The sequence below is a fragment of the Danaus plexippus genome, assembly GCF_018135715.1.
Source record: "Danaus plexippus chromosome 16 unlocalized genomic scaffold, MEX_DaPlex mxdp_31, whole genome shotgun sequence".
Lineage (NCBI taxonomy): Eukaryota > Metazoa > Arthropoda > Insecta > Lepidoptera > Nymphalidae > Danaus > Danaus plexippus.
This window is the reverse complement of record NW_026869852.1, coordinates 686,019-704,843: the sequence shown is the minus strand read 5'-3', so window position 1 is coordinate 704,843 and position 18,825 is coordinate 686,019. Positions and strand designations below refer to the sequence as shown.

At 30.3% G+C, this 18,825-nt stretch overlaps 3 protein-coding genes and 1 long non-coding RNA gene across 5 annotated transcripts; all 4 read right to left on the bottom strand.

Annotated features, from left to right (window-relative positions):
* Window positions 1-566: 566 nt before the first annotated feature.
* On the bottom strand, window positions 567-2,095 carry LOC133320313 (uncharacterized). The gene is made up of 2 exons (XR_009753703.1): window positions 1,616-2,095; window positions 567-902 (listed from the first exon to the last, which is right to left on the bottom strand). It is a non-coding gene; the product is annotated as an uncharacterized LOC133320313 (long non-coding RNA).
* Window positions 2,096-2,187: 92 nt separating this feature from the next.
* Window positions 2,188-3,386, bottom strand: LOC116771898 (uncharacterized). Its single transcript, XM_032663892.2, has 2 exons — window positions 3,252-3,386; window positions 2,188-2,611 (listed from the first exon to the last, which is right to left on the bottom strand). Exon 2 carries the CDS (start codon window positions 2,599-2,601, stop codon window positions 2,257-2,259), a length of 345 nt encoding a protein of 114 aa, XP_032519783.2. The 5' UTR covers window positions 2,602-2,611; window positions 3,252-3,386; the 3' UTR covers window positions 2,188-2,256.
* A 5,773-nt stretch (window positions 3,387-9,159) lies between these two features.
* LOC116771876 (uncharacterized) lies at window positions 9,160-10,595 on the bottom strand. The gene is made up of 3 exons (XM_032663868.2): window positions 10,365-10,595; window positions 9,960-10,100; window positions 9,160-9,422 (listed from the first exon to the last, which is right to left on the bottom strand). Exons 1-3 carry the CDS (start codon window positions 10,548-10,550, stop codon window positions 9,267-9,269), a joined length of 483 nt encoding a protein of 160 aa, XP_032519759.2. The 5' UTR covers window positions 10,551-10,595; the 3' UTR covers window positions 9,160-9,266.
* A 2,266-nt stretch (window positions 10,596-12,861) lies between these two features.
* LOC116772099 (protein PRRC1-like) lies at window positions 12,862-17,262 on the bottom strand. Of its 2 annotated transcripts, none has more exons than XM_032664141.2 (10): window positions 17,138-17,262; window positions 16,878-17,035; window positions 16,539-16,672; window positions 15,961-16,079; window positions 15,477-15,623; window positions 15,265-15,367; window positions 14,846-15,013; window positions 14,471-14,657; window positions 13,965-14,127; window positions 12,862-12,956 (listed from the first exon to the last, which is right to left on the bottom strand). In XM_032664141.2, the coding sequence occupies exons 2-9, from the start codon at window positions 17,025-17,027 to the stop codon at window positions 14,002-14,004; spliced, it is 1,134 nt and encodes a 377-aa protein (XP_032520032.1). In that variant the 5' UTR covers window positions 17,028-17,035; window positions 17,138-17,262; the 3' UTR covers window positions 12,862-12,956; window positions 13,965-14,001. The 2 variants fall into 2 exon arrangements, with proteins under 2 accessions (XP_032520032.1, XP_032520033.1); XM_032664142.2 differs by having other exon boundaries at window positions 12,862-12,952.
* Window positions 17,263-18,825: the final 1,563 nt, after the last annotated feature.

Here is an 18,825-nt window from a genome sequence, read left to right as displayed (position 1 = left end):
ACTTAACAAAATAAATTTTCAAGCAGTTTTTTATACCTCCATACTCTCGTTGCCTTCGGCGGCACAATGAATAGAACATTGTTGAATAAAAATGCAAAATCAAAAACACAATGAGAAACCACTTTTCTAAATTAGCTGAACAACCATCAACATGTACAAATTGTGTAAACAATTCGTAACAGCCGCTCTTATTGTTTTTGGACGGTCGCCAGGCTACCTGTAATTGCCACTTGGCTTGCTGAATAATAATTCATAGAGGGAATCTACAAGTCACTAATCTGTAAACGATATATTCAACTTGGTCTATAAAACTTTCGAGTCTATACAGACTTTTAATGAGAACCAAAAATATTTCTAATTACAACCAAGTTTCGGTATTTACTCTTATTCGGTTCTTACGAGTTTTGTTATAAGCAACGAAAGAAGGAATTGAAAACAAATATATGTACTATTACATTGAACGCTCTTAAAATATTAGATGTTTTTAAGAAGAGCAACTCCTAAATATAAGGGAATTAAGAATAAAATATTTTTTGCTTTATATATAAATGGTTAATATTATTCACATACAAATACACATAAAAAAATTCGTTTAGACAATTTGTTCAGAGGTTTGACCACCGTTGCTGATGTAGTTGATCACCATGTTTAACCAAGATTGCAGGGTAGCCAGCATTCCGGGGTCTTCGGGAGTATTAACCGCCACCTGGACGTTTCCATCGTTGAAATCTCTCCGAATTGGGCTTCAGGTTTGGGCAGTTCTTCAATAATTTCAGGCAAGATTAGCTCGGGGATAGCGATAGGCGATGGCTCCAACTCCTTGGACTTCTCAGCCGGGAACGCAGCCACAGCCGCCACGAATAGCGCCAACAGGACGATTTTCATTTTTTGTTTTTCCTTATCTATAAAATAAAATGTTACAGTTCAGAAAAACTATTTGACGTTCATCAAGATTGACAGGCAGATCCAGAGTAATCATTTTTTTCGGTTGCTGTGTATACAAACCTTTTTTTAAGTGAAATAAAATTATAAGGTTTCATACAACGTCATGGCTAGTGAACCAAAGGAATCATAACTGAATATACATATATATTATTTACTGACCTCATTCCTCGTTCATTCTTATACCTATTCCTTATCATTTTAGGAGTTATGATTTTTATTTACTCTTCATTTCCTTAAATATGTATTTGCATAACAAAATAGTCAATAGAAGATTAAAAACTCGATCTTATCACCTATTAGCAATTTCTACCAATCAACTTGAATGGTATAAGAGTCCATTACAATGATTCCGAAAAATTAAAAAGAAAGAAACTGATGTTATACATAAATATTATAAAGTAAAATAATAAATCCTATGAATTTTATCAGTCGTTATGAAAAAATATAGCACTTGTTATGTAGAATAAAACAAGAACTGATATTTGTATTACAAAAAAACCTCCAAGTGGCTCCATTCAGGCGGACGACATGTTAAGCGGAACGCCTCATACTACTAAGATAATATACATAGTAAGAGGCTCGTCTTAAAGTAACTTCCATCTTAACAAAACCATTCATTCAAACCTATTTTTGTACATAAATACTAATAACACACAAAACAATACCTTACCTACGTCTTGAAAGAGTTTCTGTTGTAGACTAATGGGGTGACGATGAGTTTTAGCAATTTTATGTCATCGGAACATCAAAGGTAATAGTAGCAATAAAACATACGTCTATCAAAATATTATTGAATGATATTTGATAAGACGTTTTTATTCACCTTCTGGATCGATCTTTTAATACACTGTTCATATCAGTCTTATGTTTATTATCAAACGCCTTTATAGTTTTATATGCTCCTGTTATTATTGTTACTATTTCTATTGATATGAAAAATACAGTTGTTATAAAATATCATTAATTATTTTATTATTTGAATAACTATATAAAAATTTTATACCACTCCATTTATATAAAATCGTTGTTTAGTGATGACCACCTTGATTTTTTATGTAGTACTTTTTCATAGAGTCTAAACTAACACCTGCTTGCTTTATGATTTAGGTATCCCAATTATATTATTGTTTAATAATACTTTATTTAATAAAACAAAAATCTGTCATAAAATTAAACTGTCTGTCTGTCATAAATATTTAAACATAACTTAAATTACCATAGAATGGAACAGAAAACAACAAATTAATTATATAAAATTTAAATTTATTTCAAATTAATACGTATTATGAACATAATAATTAAAAAGTTAAACTAAGGATTAGGCGTGACGAACACGAAGACGGGTTTCAGATTGGCCTCCCAAGATCCATCGTTAACAGACTGTGGGCTGAAATCTCCACTTTTGTGAGTGCTGGATATCTTCTCGAAAATCTCCTTAAATTTTCCATCGACGCTCTGAATTCCATTTTCAACGTCCTCAACAGATGAACCTGAGGGTATTACTTGTTTTCCCGTAGTGTAGGGAGTTTCTTTTGCATATTGCAAGTCCATATAATCGTTTAATATTCCTTCGAGAACATTTTTCACGCTTCTGTTCGACGCGTAATCCTCGATTCCCTTGCTGAGTTCGTCAATGGTTACCGTTGGTACTGACATTGTTTCTTATCTATAGAAATACAAAACAACAAAGTAAGGAATGAAAGCTATACCATAAAGACTTTTAGTTTTACAACCAAATAAAATATTTTCTTAACTTGACCAGCTTGAATTTAAATACAAAAAGATATGATAAAAATGTCTTTATGTTTATCAGAGAAAGTTCTTATAATTCAGTAATGAATGTATTTCTATCTTCTAATCGGCTAAGAACTAAAAAAGTTTATGTACAATTAAGGGTTTACGCCATTAAAACAATTTTTCATTGATCATTCTAAATTTAAAAATTAAATGTATAAGATTGAAATGATTTGATTTTATCGTTTTTATAAAGAAAAAGTTAAATAAAAGATCAATACACATTACAAACTAAATGTAAACCAGATCGTATGTGTAACTTATACGTGGTTAAATGCAAAAAAATAACAACATTAATTACGGCTGTCATAAGAGAATGTATAATAAATGACGTATTTTATAGAACAATATAAAATATTCTTATCTCTATTGCCAATCAATAAATTTTGATAGCAAACCATTTCATTACCGTAACTTAAAATAAACAAGACAAATTAAAGTTATGATACGTTTTACCTATTACGGAATAATTAGGAACAAATAACTACAAACAAAAAAAGTTAAACACTTACTTGTATATAATTTTTAGTTAGTAGCAATAAACGGCTCTGAGGTAACTGATGGTGACTCAAATATCAGTCTTTTATAAATCACAACAATCAGCGAGTTCGGCGATAACGAAGGGCTCGGCTTGACAGAAATATTGATAAAATTAACCTTATCACAGCGTTTCACACGTTTGATGAAACACATTCGCGAAAACCGAGATAAAACGGTGCCCTGAATTCGGCATCACACGATCTCATATCGAGTGTTGCAAAATTTTTCAACCATAACACATTTTGCTATTTAACACCATTGAATAAGTATAAAAAATATTGAAACTCATTTTTTACCATATAGAACGTTTATAATAAAAATTATTTCTTTTTTTATTTATCACACAAACTATCAGTCAGAAGAATATGATTTATGTTATACTGAAAAAAGTCGTTAATGGCCGCTAATGACAACAAGCTAGTCTTACCGATTACAATACGTCTGTCATCACTAGGCTAAACATAGAATTGGTAGCAAACTGAATGATCGACTTTCTAACCGGCCACATTATTATAGTTAGGCGTATATATGGTTAGAGTGGATATGCTAGCGATTTCGATATTTACTATACAACTGCTCAATTTGAGAAATTTATATAACAAGATCAACCATACAGTTTACAGCACAAAAAAAACTAACTAACTTCAAATTAGATATTCATTGTAATCACCCCAGTTAGCGTTAGTAAATTTTTGTTTCAGACAGTTAAAACTGCAGCGACAAAACTGCATAGTCTTTTTATCCACAGTTTGTTCTTGATTAGACAAACACCGAATTCAATGAACAGCCGACAGCCTCTCGCTCGTGAGAACGGATATTGAATTTAATACCCAGTTTAAATCGAGAGGAAACTTGAATTAAAAAACATACCAATTTTAAAGGAGAATAGGGCTCATGGTTATCTAAAGACAGGTTTACCTTCAGAAAAATAAAAAAGGGTAATATATATAACTACGAATTCAGTTAGTTTGGAACAATACACAAGAACCTTAATATTCTCTTGAGTGCTAGAAGACAAAAACTTAATTAAAACCAGACACTTTCATAACGTCAGATTACTGCCAAGAAATCGAAATACATTTTCATTTAAACATTAATTTGTTACTATAATATAAAAACTATTTTAATTCTTATAACCATGTTTTATTTGCTAATTTACAAATAAATAAATCTATACAATAGCATCATGTTACAATTTTTGTGAAAATTTTCCTCCTTATATATTTTGACTCATCAAAAATATGCATTTTCTAGATAAATATTTAGCTTTATCGGTGTGTCAAAAGGACATACAAATGTTTTTCATGCAACTACATTATCATCTCACGAATATAGAATGTTATCTGTTAGGAATTTATTTTTATGTCTGTATTATGTGTTTAAAATATATATATATTTAAACCTATTACCCGATTCTTACATCTAACATTGTGTTTGTTACTTCTTGTATTTTGTTCTTAAGGAAACTTCCTTTTTAATAATATACGACCAGTAATATAAAAAATTGATTATCTGTTATTATTACCAGAATATCAATTATTACCTTAAGGTAACAATAAACGTTATAGAACTGTTAATCTACATTTAATAAGAAAAATAGTAAAAACATTCACGTAGTTGTCACTAGCCATACGAAAATACACACGTCGCGTGTTTTCTTTTTAATTTAAAACTGATTAATATTTTTAGGCAGAATCTAGATGTAAGAACTCGATAAAATAATATAAATACGACAAATTTATTGAATGAGATTTGTCTATTTTCAATATCTTTTAAAATATGTATACCTAATATTGTTTGATGCGTCTCGGCTAGTCGCTGAAACCAAACAACTCTTAAAGTCAACTTTAACTTCTTAAAGGTGAGGTAACAGAATTTTGTGACGTACAAACTGATTGAGTGACTCGAATAAAATAATAAGAACATAATATTTTCTATAAGATTGTTTCTTTCGCAATAACTACGAGAATTTTAAGAAGTCGTGGTGGCCTGGAGGTTAAAGGACCGCCTCTCATGCGTGAGGGCGCGGGATCGAAACCTGGCAAGTACCAATGTGATTTTTCATAGTCATACGTACTTTCTAACAGTATTTAGACGCCATTAACGGGACGGTGAAAGAAAACATCGTGAGGAAACCTGGACTTATAAGTTTGAAATCGCCAACCCGTCTTGAGCAAGCGTGGCGATTAATGCTCAAACCTTCTCCATGCGAGAAGAGGCTTATGCTCAGCAGTGGGCTTCCGATAGGCTGATGATGATGATGATGATGATGACGAGAATTTGCAACAACGATATTTATGTCATACAACAACTATTTACACGAAGTCACAAAATGAATTGCACAACTTTTTTTTTAAACATAACGTAATGTCGCAATGGCTTATCAATATTGAGTAATTATCATACAAATTCATTAAAATTGAAATAGAAATGACGCATAGAAATAAAAAGAAAATCTAATATCCATCGATTCGTTTCGACTCATCCGGAACAATGATTCCAGTGTTAAACAATTTAGATTTTTCACAAGATAACCATGCCTTGATTAACACAAAACAACAGTTTGAATTATTAAGTAAAAATAACTGTTTATTTGGCTTTTTGGAAACATTATAATAAAGATTTCCGTGTGTGTGTGTCTATTGTTTTGTTTGATATACGTATAATATTATTCAATATATGAAATTAGCCACTTCCCGCAGTCTTACATTGTCCCATGTGAATCAACAATGCATTATTAAAATGTTATTTCAAAATTAGCAATTCAATAGACCGCACAAAACACAGCTTTCGACTGTTTAGTCGCAATGTATTCGGTATTAAAAAAAAGCATTATTCCCTTGCAACAACAAATAATTATGAACAGTATTTTACAATGTAAAATTTCTACACGTATAATAATATTTCTGTTATATAATATCTTGAATGTATAACTTTCTTTGTATCTGTGTAACAGTTATCTATTCAGCTCGGATTTTTATGCTGGAAATTTTAAAATGTTTCTTGAATATATCGCGTTCTTAGAAAATATGTTTTAGTAGTGAAATTATTTAATAAAAAACAAACTGAGAGTTAATGTATAGGTTAAACTGTAACTAGGTAAAAATATTTAGTATATTAAAAAATAAAATAATTAATTATAACAATCTACCTTAAATACTGTCTACATATATATCTATTAAACGAATTAGTATAGTATAAACATAAGATTATATTCAGTTAAACCTGCTACTGTAACATTAATGTAACTACAAATGTGCCTCAGTTATAATTCAAAGCCTCAGTTGTGCAACTTTCGTTAAAATACGTGTTCAACGCTCAAGCTCCTCGCATTATTTTGCATTAAATTCGAGCAGCGTGACGTCATCCCAAAAGCATTTGTCGCTGCGAAGTTTTAAAACATCAAAATGCATAATTTTTTTTTTGGTTAGAGTATTAAAAACACGTCAAATTAATGAACGTTGATAAAGGGTATAAGAATACTGCAGGAGTTGTAGGTATTTTCATTTGTTGTTTTAAGCATTGATTATATATGGGAATATATAACATTCAAATGCTTATACATGTCTTTGGTTTGAAAGTTCAATCTTTCTTCCTTCCTATTATTAGCGCGTAAATTCTGTGTATGGACGTATCATTACAATCAACGAATATGTTAATAAAAAGATGCAAGAGATGTTAGAATATGATAAAGTCTATTTATTCAAACAAATTAAATTTACATCTGCCGCTGAAAATGATAAGTTTTTTTTTTAATTCCACACACAACCTTTTCGTATAACGGCTATATAAACACAATATTTATGAACACAACCCAAATAATTCTTAATATTTACATGTGTGTTTTATATCATACCATTTAACGAGACTTAATGTTTGAGTTACACTTTTCATAAACTATACCCAATAGTGTTCAAAGTTCACCTCACTTTAATTTGACATGAACTATATTATTGGTATATTTTTAGCAATTTCCTAAACAAATCCCGCAGGTGGGAAAGACGCTTTCTGTTATTGGTAAAAATATGAAGCTTACCCCTCGCTGACTGCATTGCGGGTTTATCCTTTATTTAAAACTAAATATGTTAGGTGTCTGAGTTCGTAAGATTATTTCAACAGAACTGTTATTACAAAATGACAGAATCGTTTTACGGATCTACAAGAATGTTCGTAAAACTTCATGAAGTAAAATGTTTTTGAAAATTTAATTGTTATTTCTAGTTGTTACTGTTATTATTTATCTTCTCTGTTTAAAGTGGTAGAGTCTAGCTGTGGTTAAGTTGATACAGCCCGAACATGGGCTGGCTCGAACGGGGAAGTACCACTTTCTCACAGAAGATCGGCCTGAAGTAGGCTTGAATGGCTGATTTTCTTCCGATAGGTGAGAGAGCCAGTAGGCTGTTGCCTATTATCACCCTTTCCTGTCCTCTCCCTATAGGCTGGTAACGCATCCGTAACATCTCCTATGTTGCAATTGTCCATGGGCGAAGATGACTACTGGCCATAAAGTAAGGTCTGCTCTTTTTCCACCTTTACATAAAAATAATAATTATTTGAGGCTATTGAAACCAGATAAATTTTGTAATTATACTGACATGTAATAAGTCATGATGTGTCTTATATATTTTAATATTATGATGTATAATGACATTAACAGATATCGCTCGTAACTATTTCTATAACTAGACATTACATAAACAAATTTCAAACCAATAAATCTTTAGGTAGCGTTGATAAAGTATCTAAAAGATTGTTTACTTTGCATCTCTAGATTCCTTATTTTATATCAGCCTAACAGCTACTATCCCAGCATTTTACCTCCACTTTATAATTAAGAATACGAAACTCGTTCTAATAATTCATAAATCAACTTTCAAATGTATATGTATGTCATATATTTCATTCAAACTGGTACTTATTATTTGGTACCTCTGTATATACTTAGTCTGCCGTCTACTCTTACGTAACCTTCACAAACTCTACCGTATAATCTTGTACCAGTAAATGATTCAGGTCTAATGATGGTGTACTTCATATTACACCATATAGAAACGGTTAATCCAAACAGTTAGTACATAAATAAATAACATACAGTCGGCTACTTTAATTATCGACTCTATTGTATAAACACTAAATACCAAATTTAATCAAAATATCCATATATTGACATTACGTATAAATAGATCTCTCTAGAATCTGATGTATCTAGATTTAAGATATTGTATTATTTTTATTATTATTTAAAGTCCATACAGAACTTAAATTTAATTTTACCTTTAATACTTTATAAATGCACACTAGTTTTTTTTTATATCCCTATAATTGTATATGGACTAAAAAAACTCTATTTACTCGTCTATTGTCTGCACAATATATATTTTTTTTAACATACAAAAATGACAGGTTGAATAATAGCGAAGCTTTTAAATGTAAAGTTAATATATAATAATTATTTCTAATCAAACCAATTAAATACTTCGTAAAATAAATATAGCCTTTAACACGTTAGTAATAAAAATTTACACGAAATTAATGTAATTTACCTACCACCTTCAAACTTTACATATTGATGCCCCACACACGTTAAATTTATATTTTTTAAGTATTCCTAGATTTTTTTCTTTTATTTCTAATATCGTGATTCGAATATCAACTTTTTTTATTAAATTTAACAAATATGTAACTGTCATATGTTTACTAAAGTTCGTTATATTGTAATAAATAACTTTATGTAAGGTTAAGAGAATATTAAGAAAAAAAAATCGAGTTGAGACCAACAACGTTCAATTAATACGAGATTATTATTTGGACAGTTTTAAAATCTTGGTGTATTCTGTAAATATTGCCACGGTTAATGTATAACAAAATCGAAAGAATGAATAATGTCATATATTTTAACAAATTTATTAGATAAACGTAAACATATACAATTCTTTAAATATGGCAATGAAACGTAATTTCCAAGGCGCCGTCAACGACAGAAAATTTTAGTTGATGAACTCTGGTTTGTTTACTATAACAGGGGCTGGAATGATTATTTCTTCTGGCTCGTCAATAATGGCCGGGCCTGGGATGATTTCTTCTGGCTCATCAATTATAACCGGACCGGGGTTGATGTCCGGGTTAACGGGGCTTGGTGCGACCTGAACAATTGTAATTTTATTAATTATATATATATTACTTGCACTTAGGTCGTTGAAAACTTTGAAAAAGTCTCATAAGTTCTAATTGGAATCTGAAGCAAATCTAGAAAACAAAGGTTCAGGTTCAGTTAATTTACAAGGAGTAGTCAAGTAACTAATGTCGTGGTGGCCTGGAGGTTAAAGGCCTGCCTTTCATACATGAGGGCGCGGGTTCGAAACCTGGCAAGTACCAATGTGAGCTTTTCCGAGTCATATGTACTTTCTAAGAGTATTTAGACACCACTGACAGACGGTGAAGGAAAACATCGTGAGGAAACCTGGTCTTATAATTTAAAATTATAAGATTGAAATCGCCAACTCGTCTTGAGCAAGCGTGGTGATTAATGCTCTAACAATCTCCATGCGAGACGAGGCCTTTGCTCAGCACTGGGCTCCTATAGGCTGATGATGATGATGATGAGTCAAGTAACTATAGTGAATGTAAGAACATACATACACGTCAAAATATGAGTGAAGTACAATTATTTTTAAGTTTACCTCTTTCCTGTCGTTTACGTTGACAATGATTTGGACGAGGGGGCTGGAGATTGGGGGTTGAGGAGCAGGGTCCACGATTTCAGGATTCACAGGAGATGGGACCAAGTCGATGTTTTCGGGCAAATGTACTATGATGGCATTCTGAAAAAAGAAATACAAATTAGGAATCATTCGTATTTAAATGTCTACTAATTAAACAAAAACGCGGTTTCTTCTGAGCATATTGAAACTGATTTTTAGTTTGAGGAAACTTAGTAAGTGGAAACAACAAATTTTATTCGATGTATTAAAACGAATAAATAGTATCTTATTTATGCAAGAAATAAGGAAATTTATAATAATTCTATTATCGCAAAATCGTATAGAGTGTAGTACCATGGAGATTTATATATTAATAATATTTACCACGTTGTGTCCAGCCATGAGGCTCTCCATCAATTTATTTAAAGCCTGTTCGAGGTAAGGTATGAATGCCGGATTGGTGTTAGGATTCTGAAGAGCCTCCGACAGGTCCTGGAGAGTCCACACTGAGGAGTTTGGGATGGCCATAGCCATAGCCAGGACAGTAGCGAAAATTGCGAAAAATTTCATTGTCGCTTTTCGTTTTAATCTAAAAATATTCTCATTAAATATCTATGAAACAATAAAAAAATATTAAAGAAAAGTGAAGAGCTATCTACTCACCGATTCTTTCTAAAAGACAAACGTTCCACCAAATACTTGCCTATTTATACAAATAAGATAAAAAGCAATAAAAATATTAATTGATATATGAATGATTATCATGAAAAAACTCCATCACAATACATAAAATAAATTAACATTAATCTTATAAATTTTATACTCTAATATAATAGATGAGAACATGGAGAGTAAAAAACTATGAACAAAAACAAAGGACAATTGAAGAAAGCATCAGAGAAATTGGAAGTAGGAAAACCTTTCTATCCTTTGACAGTCCGGTACAAAATAGTAGGCAAGAAACATAAATTCTTGGAGAGACAAATATTGGTGGAGAGTTGAGGCTTTCTATTACAAATAAAGTTTTAAATAATCCACATAACCCTTATCTGTGCCACAAGTTATTCGGGATCAAAGGTCAAAATTTGAGTTTCTTTTTTGACTTTTATGGAAAGTGGTTAGACTTATATAAAAAAAATAACCTCAAACGAAAGTTGTAGATCTTAAAATTCTATACAAAAATTATTTAATTTTTTTTTCTTAGTTTCACTATTCGTGAGATTTTAATTTGAAACATACGGTAATATCATGATATGCGAAGATTTTATGATGGTAGTGAAGCATACTTGAACTGGGCATAGTGATTCTTACGTCATATCAAAAATACTAATAAAATTACACAGAATAAAATACTAGCTGATAAAAACGGCTTTAGAATGTCCGAAATAGTGATTAACAATGTGTTCATAAATTTATTTTATCACTAGTGGTCCTTGTGGGTCGTATTATCAGTAGCATTTTTGCTTATTGTAATTTTGTTGTTACCCTTCAATGTCAATTAAACATGATAAAACATGATTCAAAGAAAGAACCCAAAATATATATATTTCATCAAAATAGTTGATAAAATAATACTGATATTATTTCTTACAGAAAGTATTTTACACGAACAGGGCCCAAACGACGTTATATTTAAATTGCACTGTCTTGCATTGCACTAGATTTATAGGTTTACAGCGGATGAAGGAGAAAACTAGTAGAGTCGTATGCCCGTGATCACGGTTGCTGAAAAGTAACCGAAACGTCGGGATTATGTAGTTTTAAAATAATAAAATCCGCGTAGTATATCCGAAAATATATTAGTTTCATTTAAATGAATAAAACTCGCGAAAGTCTTAGATCTCATTAAATTAGTAGAGTACTGTGTTATAATAATGTTAACTTTATAGGTACGTTCCTAAAAAAATCGACCTTAACATATGGACAGTCGAACGTATGAGGTTAAGAGTGTCTCGTAAAGGTGGGTTGAATAACATTTGGTATTGAATAGAAGGAAAAAAGAGAAAGATATTGTATTATTTTCAGAGCAATAACTGATTTCCAACTGGCCAGGCGAGGCTGTGAGTAAAAACTAGTATTATTGGCTTTAAAATATAATTACCTATAGTATTTTCCAATAACGACAGTACATAGTGTCCAAACAACTTATCAGTTCCAAGCTAATCAATAACCCTTCATCAAAGACCACTGGGGCGGCCTCGTGACACTAAAAGTGAATTAAAATATTATTTTCACAGTTATTCAATATCAATCAATGGACACAGAAAAAAATCCTTATATTCAATATAGATAAATAAATCCTTCAAATCTTAAAAGACCTCCTGGATGCCAAAAATGAGATAATTAAATAAGAGCTTCCCTAATTCCTCTTCCTGATGAACGTGTACTGTTTCTCTAAGAACGGTAAACCATCTTTTTATCAACATCGTTTTATTTGTCTTATACATAACAAATATGATGCACAACACTAAAGAAGCCCGTCCCTTATTAGAACACCATGTATATAAAATACTGACCATCGTAAGAATAATAGTAGTGTGGAAACATTATAACTGCGTTCTGAAGCTCTTCATAAATTCCATCTTAATCTATCCTTAAAAGTCTATTGCTCTGATTCCAAAATAAAACTATCAGATCAATATATATCCAAATCGGTTCATAATTAAAATTTGTTAACCGATTGAGAACACCTTTTATATGTCAGTTGAAATACTATGAAATAATATTTTTCAGGCATGACGTCACCCCACAAACACTTTATTTATAAAAACAATTAAACATATATCTTATTTTTCTCTTCAAAGAAACTTCGAAGGAAAAAAAGTTGTATTTTAAAAGCACATAGCTTTTAATCTTACAAGTTGAATTAAATAAAACTTCATTGAACCTTTAACATGTCTTATATTTTTATATATATTACAATACAATGTATATCTTAAAATTATATACGCAGAATCTTCTTTCGTTTGAGCCTTTCTGAAACAAATGAAAAATACATTAACGCTATTATTAACTTAAAATGTCTTATGTATACAATAAAATGCAAAATAAATTGATAGCCGAAATTTAATTAATATTTATCTGCAAATATAATATATCCCGAAACCGCAGACAGATCAAGATATCGCATGCGATGTGATCATTAGTTATACGAGTAACACATTCACTTATCAAGAGGGTGATCAAAAATTTTGCAAACAAAATTACTATCGAAAGTTTTAAATTTTAACGGCTTCATACGAGTATCCGTTTATAATAACTACATTACGTCGAATCAAATATTTTCCAATGTTCCATTTATAGCACTGTTGGTACAAATTGTTACATTTAGTTATTGAACTTCTTAACTAAATGCAACAATTTACATAACCAAAAAAAACTTAAAGTCATTATATAATTTTAATTTACTTAATTCTTTAAAATATTTAATATTCACATAAATATTTAATTTGTCACATCTAAATCAGTTTGTTTAATTTTCAACGTTTTTTCTTTATTTTAATATAATATGTCAATATGAAACTTAATCTACCCTCAAAAACCATAACAACCAGGTCCTCTATGGTCACAAGTGATCACAAGTGTCACTTGTTGGCATCACTCCAACGCTTGTGAACCGTAGCAACAATTTTTACTCACTTATCCATTTTAGTTGAACACTAGTCACAACAAATACACACATATATATATATATATGTGTGTGTATGTATATATGTATATTCTTAATAAATGATTTACATAATTGTGTTACAAAACGACATACATACAGTAACTTTATCAATTATTGCAATTAAATTTGTCTATGTAATATTAAGACTGAACAGAAATCGTTTCAAATAACTGCTTTCTCTGAACTTCTTCATCACAATTTATTTATATAAAAAAAGGAGTGTTATATGCCTTTTTATTGAAATTAAACAGTCAATGGAGTTCATATATGAGCAATATTGATCTCTTCAAGTTATTAAACTTATTTTAACTCACATTATGATCTCCTATACAGTATATGTATATATGTATACTAAGTCTCCGCCGCCGATACCGCTAGTAACTTCTTGTATGAACCAGCTAGTGATTTAGCAGCCAATAACAGAATCTCCCTCCGAGACACACCAGTAGCGGCCTCCTGCCATTGAGTATGAGGTACCTGGATTGTCAAAAGTAAAGCTTTTATTGAATTACAGTTATAAATAGAGACATTTTGGACAATAATTCACTACAATGCTTTACATATATTTTCCTAAGATATAAAATTCTTATAGTATATATATATATATATAAATTATACTATACCTATAAAACCTTAAGCAATGAAATTCTCTTAAACACGTTAAAATATTTGATATTTATAAATTATCTAATTTCATTATTTGGAAATTAATTTAAGTAATTGAAGTCACTTATAGCAGAAAACCACTTTCATGTTGGTCAATTAGTATAAAAGGATATACGATTATTAAGCTGAGACTGCCAACAATTTAAACAAATACCTTCAAGTTAGCAGCCATAATAGATCCAACGGTTACACTGAAGCCGGTCTGCTCATGTTGGTAGCCCTGCGTGGCGGCGCGGGCTGCTGTCACCACAGCGGACGGTACTGGGGTGCTCTGAGACAACACCTGATGCTCCACACCTAGAGATGGTTGAGATAACACTAGCAGAGATAGCTCGTACCATCTGGAATTATATGGAAATATAGGCAACGGTGAATGACTTAAGAACTATATTCATAAGGGACTATGAAGACAACAATAACTCAGGATTAAATGCTTTTTTATGTAATGTGTAAATTTATTTTATAGTATATATTTAGATATGATACATATTATAACCAAAAAAAATTTGTATTATAATAATTACTAAACCTATCAGCGATGGGCTCCTGTATGAATCCTTCGACTGCTACAACTGGCACGTTGTTAGTGAGTTCACTGTGGGATCGTATATATGCTATGCGTTGCTTGGCGGCTGCATATGCGGCCGCGTAGCCGACTGGCTGCGCCGCTGTGACGTCACTCTGGGCTGCATAGCCACTGCACACATAAAACATTGATAAAAGTCATTAGGTTTAAGATTTTGTTTCATAATAATTTAAATTTTTTACTCTCTGGGTTTTATTTGTTGTCTAAGTATTTTATCAAATCTTTTTTTGCTAGGAATCCAAAAATTATTGATTCATTTACAATCTACTCAAGGTGAATTACTTTGTCTGTTGTACATTATTAAATATATATATATTTATATATGTATATATGGACGCCTTTTTAGTATTCATACTACTAACATTACAGTCGCCTTGCCAAAAACCGTCTGAAATCCCTCTCTTATTGGTGATATTTTCACCTCTTTGTCAGACGCCACCACTATAACCAAGTCACCTCCACTTCCTGCAAATAAACAAACATTTCAAAGCTCTTTCTGCTTGTTTGATAGTCAAAGCATCTTTAGTTAATCTTATAGTTGCATATAATCAACCATTATGTTCTATCAACATACTTAAATATTCTTTCATCTGTGGGTCCAATGTAGTAATCATTGAGTCGACTGAGCTCTTTGCCTTCTCTGCAACCTTCTGCAACAAGCCTCCACCGGATACGGCCCCTTTCATCCAAGTTAGTAATCCACTACCGGGCATGATATCACCTGTAATATAATAATATAAAGATTAGAATACACAGCATAAGTATCGCATCTCAATAAAAATGTTATATTTAAAAAATAAGTCAGCAATTTAACATGTATATGAAGCTTTTAAAATCAATTTATGATTGCAATTTGCAACAGATTTACACTTATAAAATTACACTCGACATAAATAAAAAAAAAATATTCAAACCGCTCAAACTAGCTTCCTAAAATGGCTGTATCATATTGTAGAAAATCTTATCAGTTTATAACGAGTACTGTAACACACATGTATGTCAAACTAGTTCTTATAAAAGCAAAGAATGAAAATATTTAGTACTAAAACAATGTGTACCAATTTTCTCCATTTCTGATATTGATTCGGTCATGGACTCTGGCGATAGGGTTGTCAATGAATCCTCAGGTGAGCGTATGGGAAGAGTTGGCTCACCTTTTGATAATGGAATTGCAGGGCTGTGAAATAAATTGTCATTAATATTTAAACTGATTACAGGAATTTTGGTTTTTAAAAATATAAATCTTAAGTGTAGATCTATTTACAGAAACTCCAAAGAATTAAGCAATAAACAATTGAATTTGAAAAGGAGAAATTGCAAAAGTTTATTGATGTCTATGACAAACTGAGAATTTTACTATGTTTTACAATTTTATTAGGTGTTCTGATTTATTAATTAGTTTTAAATTTACTTCCCATTATAGATATGTATGTTTATTGTGAGGAATTAATAATTCGAGTTAATTTTATTTTGTTTAAAAAGGGGAATAATAAAAAAAATATAGCATATGTTGACAGTGATCACTGAAAATAATTTAAAGAATTATGATTTCCAGTCAATTTACTTTAAATTGTCAGTTATCACCTGTAAAAAAATCATTTTTGTTTTTTCCTCAAATACAAAAAAATTAATTTACCTAAACTTCTCTGGAGAATCAGGTGATTGGTTATGTTGCTGCTGCTGAGTCTGATGCTGTACTGGCTGGGGCTCCTCATTTTTAACTATCTGTGGTGGTAGTTGATCCAAAGGTATAGGTTGAATATGAGATGCCTTTAATACAAATAAAAAATCATTAGCAATTAAATAGGTGAAAAATATCTTAAAATTTTTTTTTTTATTAAATCATTTTAATTATTATTTTCTAAGCCAAAGAGTCTTTTGAAAACCACTGAAAACAAATACACACCAATTGAACGGCTTCCATACAATGACGCAAACAGCTGCAAATATGGAATAAAATTACAAGTAGCCTTACTATTTGGGGAGCTGGGATAGGAGGCGCGACTGTCGTTGCAGTAACAAAATTTGGCAATTGAGTAGGTGGTGCTACGTTGGATAACAGGTTACCGCTTGTTGCAAAAGTTGGTGCAGAAGGAATCTTACTTTTCTTCTCGGTGTTACTCATGTTTTTATCTGAAATCAATTTTTCCAGTAAGAATTATATTTCCATAATATAATACCTGTAACCCATATTCAATATTCATCCATAAAAAGTATACAATTTTCAAAGTTCACCTGAAATATTGAAAAACTTCTTATTGTTTTGACAGCTGTTTTGATTTTAAAAACTCAGTCAAAACACGAATGCACTAAACCATAGACTATGAATTATAAACTGTCATAAAAACGACATTCGATTTTCAATAGTAACATTAATACAGGCGAACCCATCATAAATGGTATGCTTTCAGAATTTTAGTTCCATAAAAAAACCAATAAATGACTTTTAATTATTTTACACTGATTGTTATATCAGTATTCTTTAGATAATGATTAAAAATAATTATTATCATGAGACCACTCGTTAGTATGTTTAATCATTCACTTATTCAAAAAACAATTGTAAATTATACAAAACAGGATATAAAAAATATTGTAAATTTAAAACAATATTCATCCTCTTCATTTTTTTTTTTGTTTCTTTTACCATAAACATTAATATATACCATTTAATATGCTATATTTATTTAATAGAAAGATTAAACATATAACCAATTAAAATATTTGTGAAGTAAATTATAAATAATTTTTAAATTTAGAAGTGGTATTAATACAGAGACTTGCAGTAATAACTTAATTATATGTATTATTTATTAAATTGATAAATTTAGTACTTGGAAGGATGAAAGACTATTTTTTGCATATTCAATTTTTTAGTTGAATAAATCAAAATCAACACTCAGATGAACAAAATTCTTTACCTTATTATTGTTTTTAATTTCTTAACTAAACATTGACATGAAATTATGGTGGCATGTATACATGTAACTCTATAGAGTTAATTATAAATGTAAATCTCTCCCTCTTTTAAAGTTTTCTATCTAGTATCTAGTAAAGATTTCCACTGCTGGATTGTCAACTCAAGAAATGAAATACAAATATATTTTAAAAGTCAGCATCGTAAAACCTCATAAATTACTGAACAGATTTTCTTGTATTTTCCAAAATTTCACCTATTATCTATACCTATGAATGAATGAATGAAATTAATACGGGAAATTACTTTAATCTGATTGTTAGATCATTCCGGCATTTTTAAAGTCCAATTTCACCAATCATGAAATCAGAGTCCATGTAGTCATGTACTAAATTATAAGTTCTTCTATCAATTCAGCGTCTAAGTAACAAGGTGGCCAGTGAATAATATCAAGGGACGCATTTAATTACGAAATCCATATTTTATGACTTATCAACAGTCGTAAAAAAATATTACAATAAATAAAGCAATGCTCGAGATTTTTTTTTCCAAAATTAACAGTAATTAATAAAGAATTCAAAAATGGTGAGCTACTGAGTAAGACATTTACTGTAGGAGAATTAATTAAAATACGGAAACATGTATACAAAGTTGTTAATTAAAAATAAAATAATTACATTAGGTAGTTTTATATTAGATCATTTGTAATTTTTTTTATATTTAATAAAAAAAATACATGCACCATTACTTTCATTGTGTTATTTGTTATTTTCAATACCTATGCAATATCTAATCTTCAACTTAGATAGTGGCATCTATATTCAGTTGTAGAAAATACAAAACGTAATGAAAAGTAAATGTATGACTTATTATAGATGGCGATTCTCTCGATCCGTTTCTCCATCTAAAGAAGTCTCATGATCTTTGTACTAACTATTTACACGTTGGAAGTGTATTCCTATATAATATATTCCAACAATTTTTAAATAATATAAGACGAATTACA